This window comes from Salmo salar, unplaced genomic scaffold (genome assembly GCF_965601325.2).
Source record: "Salmo salar unplaced genomic scaffold, fSalSal1 ptg000268l, whole genome shotgun sequence".
Taxonomy (NCBI): Eukaryota; Metazoa; Chordata; class Actinopteri; order Salmoniformes; family Salmonidae; genus Salmo; species Salmo salar.
This window is the reverse complement of record NW_027675341.1, coordinates 193,404-201,661: the sequence shown is the minus strand read 5'-3', so window position 1 is coordinate 201,661 and position 8,258 is coordinate 193,404. Positions and strand designations below refer to the sequence as shown.

The following is an 8,258-nucleotide window of genomic DNA, read 5'->3' as shown; positions in this document are numbered from 1 at the left end:
ATGCCTGGTTCCAAACTGCTGCCTGGTTCCCAAACCGATGCCTGGTTCTAAACTGATGCCTGGTTCCCAAACTGATGCCTGGTTCCCAAACTGATGCCTGGTTCCCAAACTGATGCCTGGTTCTAAACTGATGCCTGGTTCCCAAACTGATGCCTGGTTCTAAACTGATGCCTGGTTCCCAAACTGATGCCTGGTTCCAAACTGATGCCTGGTTCCCAAACTGATGCCTGGTTCTAAACTGATGCCTGGTTCCCAAACTGATGCCTGGTTCCCAAACTGCTGCCTGGTTCCCAAACTGATGCCTGGTTCCCAAACTGATGCCTGGTTCTAAACTGATGCCTGGTTCTAAACTGATGCCTGGTTCTAAACTGATGCCTGGTTCCCAAACTGATGCCTGGTTCCCAAACTGATGCCTGGTTCCCAAACTGATGCCTGGTTCTAAACTGATGCCTGGTTCTAAACTGATGCCTGGTTCCCAAACTGATGCCTGGTTCCCAAACTGATGCCTGGTTCCCAAACTGATGCCTGGTTCCCAAACTGATGCCTGGTTCTAAACTGATGCCTGGTTCTAAACTGATGCCTGGTTCTAAACTGATGCCTGGTTCCCAAACTGATGCCTGGTTCCCAAACTGATGCCTGGTTCCAAACTGATGCCTGGTTCTAAACTGATGCCTGGTTCCCAAACTGATGCCTGGTTCTAAATTGATGCCTGGTTCCCAAACTGATGCCTGGTTCTAAACTGATGCCTGGTTCTAAACTGATGCCTGGTTCCCAAACTGATGCCTGGTTCCCAAACTGATGCCTGGTTCCCAAACTGATGCCTGGTTCCAAACTGATGCCTGGTTCCCAAACTGATGCCTGGTTTCCAAACTGATGCCTGGTTCCCAAACTGATGCCTGGTTCCCAAACTGATGCCTGGTTCCCAAACTGATGCCTGGTTCTAAACTGATGCCTGGTTCTAAACTGATGCCTGGTTCCCAAACTGATGCCTGGTTCCCAAACTGATGCCTGGTTCCCAAACTGATGCCTGGTTCCCAAACTGATGCCTGGTTCTAAACTGATGCCTGGTTCTAAACTGATGCCTGGTTCTAAACTGATGCCTGGTTCCCAAACTGATGCCTGGTTCCCAAACTGATGCCTGGTTCCAAACTGATGCCTGGTTCTAAACTGATGCCTGGTTCCCAAACTGATGCCTGGTTCTAAATTGATGCCTGGTTCCCAAACTGATGCCTGGTTCTAAACTGATGCCTGGTTCTAAACTGATGCCTGGTTCCCAAACTGATGCCTGGTTCCCAAACTGATGCCTGGTTCCCAAACTGATGCCTGGTTCCAAACTGATGCCTGGTTCCCAAACTGATGCCTGGTTTCCAAACTGATGCCTGGTTCCCAAACTGATGCCTGGTTCCCAAACTGAGACTAGGAGGTGAATGCTTCATCAGCATATTCAAACAGGACTTCTATAAAGGCTGTGTTCCAGATTGTACAGGGCTTTAGGTTGGCTACGTTTAGTGATGGAACAGATCTTGGTGTATAGAACAGGGACAATACAGGAACACGCAAGAACATATAGTGTATTTGATATATATATGTATATGGACTAAAGAAATGAAAAGAACCAAATGACTTTTAAGTGGCTAAACATGAATACATCAGCAGCATTTCAATAGTGTGTCTCTGGCTCTCCTCACGCTGCCTTCTCTCTCCGCTCCACCTGTCTGCCTGCCTGCCTGACAGAGAAAGACACCGCTGGCGTTATTACAAATACATCTTGGTTGGAATGTATAGCCTGTCAGTGCAGTGCATTATGGTTCTGGGTTCGGGAATAATGGAATGTGTGTTGATTGTGATCTGACTGAATTAATATATATTGTTCTAGGAGGTGAGGTGAGTTAGAGGAGCGGGACAACGGGACTGATGGGTAGAGATTCATTTCACTGTACAGCGCTACTGCAATGCATATTGGGAAACAGGAGCGTGGCGTCCATCAGCGTACGTCAGCGTTAGTTTTATCACGAGCAGGAGATGAACATCCGCCGGCTGGTTGAGAAATAATACCTCGTCTTATCGCTGAGGATTCATCACAGCAATTGTTCAAACCTCAACCCTTCTTAGGCTGTTGTTTGTGTACTGTAGATATATGCAAAGTTTATTCACAATGTTTTCATATTATTCTACATCAAATTACTTAAATCAAGACATAACCGCAGCGTTACTGTTATTCACTGAACCAGTGTAGTGAAGAATAGCAAACAAATGTCTAAATCTCAGCTCAGAGACAGACTGAGAGACTCACAGAGGGAAGGACTCATACTGTGCAGACTGAGAGACTCACAGAGGGAAGGACTCATACTGTGCAGACTGAGAGACTCACAGAGGGAAGGACTCATACTGTGCAGACTGAGAGACTCACAGAGGGAAGGACTCATACTGTGCAGACTGAGAGACTCACAGAGGGAAGGACTCATACTGTGCAGACTGAGAGACTCACAGAGGGAAGGACTCATACTGTGCAGACTGAGAGACTCACAGAGGGAAGGACTCATACTGTGCAGACTGAGTGACTCACAGAGGGAAGGACTCATACTGTGCAGACTGAGAGACTCACAGAGGGAAGGACTCATACTGTGCAGACTGAGAGACTCACAGAGGGAAGGACTCATACTGTGCAGACTGAGAGACTCACAGAGGGAAGGACTCATACTGTGCAGACTGAGAGACTCACAGAGGGAAGGACTCATACTGTGCAGACTGAGAGACTCACAGAGGGAAGGACTCATACTGTGCAGACTGAGAGACTCACAGAGGGAAGGACTCATACTGTGCAGACTGAGAGACTCACAGAGGGAAGGACTCATACTGTGCAGACTGAGAGACTCACAGAGGGAAGGACTCATACTGTGCAGACTGAGAGACTCACAGAGGGAAGGACTCGTACTGTGCAGACTGAGAGACTCACAGAGGGAAGGACTCGTACTGTGCAGACTGAGAGACTCACAGAGGGAAGGACTCATACTGTGCAGACTGAGAGACTCACAGAGGGAAGGACTCATACTGTGCAGACTGAGAGACAGGGTAAAGGACTCCTAGAGGACAGACTGAGAGACAGGGTAAAGGACTCCTAGAGGACAGACTGAGAGACAGGGTAAAGGACTCCTAGAGGACAGACTGAGAGACAGGGTAAAGGACGAGGACAGACTGAGAGACAGGGTAAAGGACTCCTAGAGGACAGACTGAGAGACAGGGTAAAGGACTCCTAGTGGACAGACTGAGAGACAGGGTAAAGGACTCCTAGAGGACAGACTGAGAGACAGGGTAAAGGACTCCTAGAGGACAGACTGAGAGACAGGGTAAAGGACTCCTAGAGGACAGACTGAGAGACAGGGTAAAGGACTCCTAGAGGACAGACTGAGAGACAGGGTAAAGGACTCCTAGAGGACAGACTGAGAGACAGGGTAAAGGACTCCTACAGGACAGACTGAGAGACAGGGTAAAGGACTCCTAGAGGACAGACTGAGAGACAGGGTAAAGGACTCCTAGAGGACAGACTGAGAGACAGGGTAAAGGACTCCTAGAGGACAGACTGAGAGACAGGGTAAAGGACTCCTAGAGGACAGACTGAGAGACAGGGTAAAGGACTCATACAGGACAGACTGAGAGACAGGGTAAAGGACGAGGACAGACTGAGAGACAGGGTAAAGGACTCCTAGAGGACAGACTGAGAGACAGGGTAAAGGACTCCTAGAGGACAGACTGAGAGACAGGGTAAAGGACTCCTAGAGGACAGACTGAGAGACAGGGTAAAGGACTCCTAGAGGACAGACTGAGAGACAGGGTAAAGGACTCCTAGAGGACAGACTGAGAGACAGGGTAAAGGACTCCTAGAGGACAGACTGAGAGACAGGGTAAAGGACTCCTAGAGGACAGACTGAGAGACAGGGTAAAGGACGAGGACAGACTGAGAGACAGGGTAAAGGACTCCTAGAGGACAGACTGAGAGACAGGGTAAAGGACTCCTAGAGGACAGACTGAGAGACAGGGTAAAGGACGAGGACAGACTGAGAGACAGGGTAAAGGACTCCTAGAGGACAGACTGAGAGACAGGGTAAAGGACTCCTAGAGGACAGACTGAGAGACAGGGTAAAGGACTCCTAGAGGACAGACTGAGAGACAGGGTAAAGGACTCCTAGAGGACAGACTGAGAGACAGGGTAAAGGACTCCTAGAGGACAGACTGAGAGACAGGGTAAAGGACTCCTAGAGGACAGACTGAGAGACAGGGTAAAGGACTCCTAGAGGACAGACTGAGAGACAGGGTGGGGACTCCTAGAGGACAGACTGAGAGACAGGGTAAAGGACTCCTAGAGGACAGACTGAGAGACAGGGTGAATAGAGAGAAGAGAGAGAGAAGAGATGGTGAATAGAGAGAAGAGAGAGAGAAGAGATGGTGAATAGAGAGAAGAGAGAGAGCTGAGATGGTGAATAGAGAGAAGAGAGAGAGAAGAGATGGTGAATAGAGAGAAGAGAGAGAGAAGAGATGGTGAATAGAGAGAAGAGAGAGAGCTGAGATGGTGAATAGAGAGAAGAGAGAGAGAAGAGATGGTGAATAGAGAGAAGAGAGAGAGAAGAGATGGTGAATAGAGAGAAGAGAGAGAGCTGAGATGGTGAATAGAGAGAAGAGAGAGAGAAGAGATGGTGAATAGAGAGAAGAGAGAGACAAGAGATGGTGAATAGAGAGAAGAGAGAGAGAGTACTAGGCTATCCTTAAGTAATGTTGTTTACTGGCCCAGGCATTGGTAACCCTCCAGGCTCCAGTCTATTGAACAAAGCTCAGTAATTTGCTACCTTCGGTTCATTTCTCTCTCAGTGAGCTCTCTCTCTCTCTCTCTCTCTCTCTCTCTCTCTCACCTGGGACAGCCAGGAGAAATGCCTTGTAGGCCTGAACTGCAAACAGCTCGTCTCTGATCCTCTCCTTCACACAGCTTCACTCCACTGCTATTTGAACAGTGTTCTCCCTTGGTGCTGAGAGAAACATTTGGCCCTCTTCTCTGTGGAGAAAGAAAGGCAGTGTTCTTCTGTGTTCTTCATACATGTTTGAAGCCTTCCCTGTCTCCCCTCTGCTCTCATCAGTGCTTTCAGGCCCGGGCAGGAAGTGGACGCTGGGTTGGAAAGCTAAAAAGGCCTGACACAGCCTGATTTGTAAACAAGTTTTGAACGACATAAAACACATTAGTGTCACTTCTTGGTAAATTCAACGTTAAAGAAACGCCAGGTATGTGTTCCACACAACGCTCGGACGAAGCAGTGGCCCAGATCAATAATTAATCTCAACTTGCTCCACTGCTGAAGCAGAACTACTGTAACAGACGTCTCAATAGAGTTCTAACCACTAGTGAAAATAATCAACAACATCGTGTTTTAGTTTTAAACGGTGTTGGAAATGCCACTGTGTTTCAGGGTCAGCATGTCTGGAGCCAGCCAGACGCTGTGGGACGAGAACACAACTCCACAGCTTTTACAAACACGCCTGCTTTGTTCTCATCTCTTATTTAGCTTCAAGGAAAAACTACTGAGGCCACCATTTCATGGACTTTACTGTTAATCTGTGCCTCTCCTCCCGTGTGGGTTGATGTAGGTTATATGGTCAGGCAAAGCTAGTCTGTCCAGGTTGTATGGACAGGCAAAGCCATGCCACGACAGCAGTCCAGTCTGAAAACATACCTCTAATCCGGTAACCTTCAGAACAAGAAGCTGCAGCTGAGAGAGAGATAGAGAGAGAGAGAGATGCTGAGTGACTGAGTGGCTGCAGGGCTGAAGGGACAGTCAGGGACACTGATATCCCCCCCGCCCGGGGGCTGGAAAATGGATTTCTATTTCTGGGTTCATATCGCTGATCATGGTTCATAGCCTCCTTTCAGGCTCTGAGTTAACATCGCTGGCTGATGTCAGGGTGCCGCTGATCGCAGCCTGGAGATCCTCTGATGGCCTTCAATCTGCCAAAGCGATGACGGCTGTTGGCCTGATACTATCTGGTAAATTCTATCACTGTCACTGTCTGTTTCTATCCAGCAGCACTCAGGGTGTCAGGGGCCGGGCCCCCAACTCTCCACCAACGCGACACGGGGAACGGCTTCTACAACCCTCTGTGAATCTCACATCTATTGTTTCCAAGCGAAAGAGTGGGGGGGAAATGGTATCATTAAAGATATGAATTGGGTTTCATGTTGTACCTGAATCTTTTGATCTGAGTATGAGGTTACCCAGCAGCCCTCCAACTCCAGGACCTGTTGTCTCTGGTTCCAAGGACCAACAGGTCAGCATGTTGTTGTGTGTAGTTGTCACTAGTTTGTGAATGCTGTTGTTTTATTTCACACAGATCCACTGTCTGTTTGCTGGCGTATTGGTGTTGTTAACCAGAGTCTTCTGTCTGGGTCGTCCCTTTTGGTCTTCCTATAGTTTATTTATCCCAGACACCGTTCTCCACAGGAGGCCTTTTGCCTCTTGCCAGGCCGTCACTGGAAATAAGAATTTGTTCTTTAATTGACTAGTCTGGTTAAATAAAAGGTTAAATAAATAAAGTTTCAATAAAATAAAATAAAAACTATAAAGGTTACATACAGATATCAACGGTTCTGCACATTATTCTTCCAGAGTGGTAAAAACCACAGTCCTCAGCAGGACAGATTAACTCTCTACTAAAGCTGTACTCTTTCATATTAAACCTCCAATAAACACTGCAGAGACTCTATACCACTGGGATGGACTGGCAGGAAGACACAAGACAGGTACCTGTACTGTTATCATGGTAACGGAGTGAGACAGGTACCTGTACTGTTATCGTGGTAACGGAGTGAGACAGGTACCTGTACTGTTATCATGGTAACGTAGTGAGACAGGTACCTGTACTGTTATCGGTCGGGTGAGACGGACCGTCGACGGGACGGAGGGCGGTACCTGTACTGTTATCGGTCGGTGAGACGGACCGACGACGGACGAGGGCGTACCTGTACTGTTATCATGGTAACGTAGTGAGACAGGTACCTGTACTGTTATCGGTCGGGTGAGACGGACCGTCGCGGACGGAGGAGACGAGAGATTACAGAGAGAATACTGACTGAAACTTCAATTTGCCAGAGGAGAAGAGCCAAACGTCTATAAATAAAATATTTACCGGCAGACTAAATGACACAAAATGTAACATTTTGGGATCTTTAAGACCACATTGGTGCAACTTTTCCACAGCAGCCAGTTAGGTTCTCAGTCTACCAGCTAGGTTCTCAGTCTACCAGCTAGGTTCTCAGTCTACCAGCTAGGTTCTCAGTCTACCAGCTAGGTTCTCAGTCTGCCAGCTAGGTTCTCAGTCTGCCAGCTAGGTTCTCAGTCTGCCACCTAGGTTCTCAGTCTACCAGCTAGGTTCTCAGTCTACCAGCTAGGTTCTCAGTCTACCAGCTAGGTTCTCAGTCTACCAGCTAGGTTCTCAGTCTGCCAGCTAGGTTCTCAGTCTGCCATCTAGGTTCTCAGTCTACCAGCTAGGTTCTCAGTCTACCAGCTAGGTTCTCAGTCTACCAGCTAGGTTCTCAGTCTGCCAGCTAGGTTCTCAGTCTACCAGCTAGGTTCTCAGTCTACCAGCTAGGTTCTCAGTCTACCAGCTAGGTTCTCAGTCTACCAGCTAGGTTCTCAGTCTGCCAGCTAGGTTCTCAGTCTACCAGCTAGGTTCTCAGTCTACCAGCTAGGTTCTCAGTCTACCAGCTAGGTTCTCAGTCTGCCAGCTAGGTTCTCAGTCTGCCATCTAGGTTCTCAGTCTACCAGCTAGGTTCTCAGTCTACCAGCTAGGTTCTCAGTCTACCAGCTAGGTTCTCAGTCTGCCAGCTAGGTTCTCAGTCTACCAGCTAGGTTCTCAGTCTACCAGCTAGGTTCTCAGTCTACCAGCTAGGTTCTCTGTCTGTAGAGAGATTACTGGGCCGGTTCTCAGTCTACCAGCTAGGTTCTCAGTCTACCAGCTAGGTTCTCAGTCTGTAGAGGGATCACTGGGCTGGTTCTCAGTCTACCAGCTAGGTTCTCAGTCTACCAGCTAGGTTCTCAGTCTACCAGCTAGGTTCTCAGTCTGTAGAGGGATCACTGGGCCGGTTCTCAGTCTACCAGCTAGGTTCTCAGTCTACCAGCTAGGTTCCCAGTCTACCAGCTAGGTTCTCAGTCTACCAGCTAGGTTCTCAGTCTACCAGCTAGGTTCGCAGTCTACCAGCTAGGTTCTCAGTCTACCAG

At 48.4% G+C, this 8,258-nt stretch overlaps 1 protein-coding gene across 1 annotated transcript; it reads right to left on the bottom strand.

The window, feature by feature from the left end:
* Positions 1-2,264: 2,264 nt before the first annotated feature.
* Positions 2,265-3,050, bottom strand: LOC145867305 (uncharacterized). Its single transcript, XM_082971366.1, has one exon. The coding sequence runs from the start codon at positions 3,048-3,050 to the stop codon at positions 2,265-2,267; it is 786 nt and encodes a 261-aa protein (XP_082827492.1).
* Between the last annotated feature and the right edge of the window lie 5,208 nt (positions 3,051-8,258).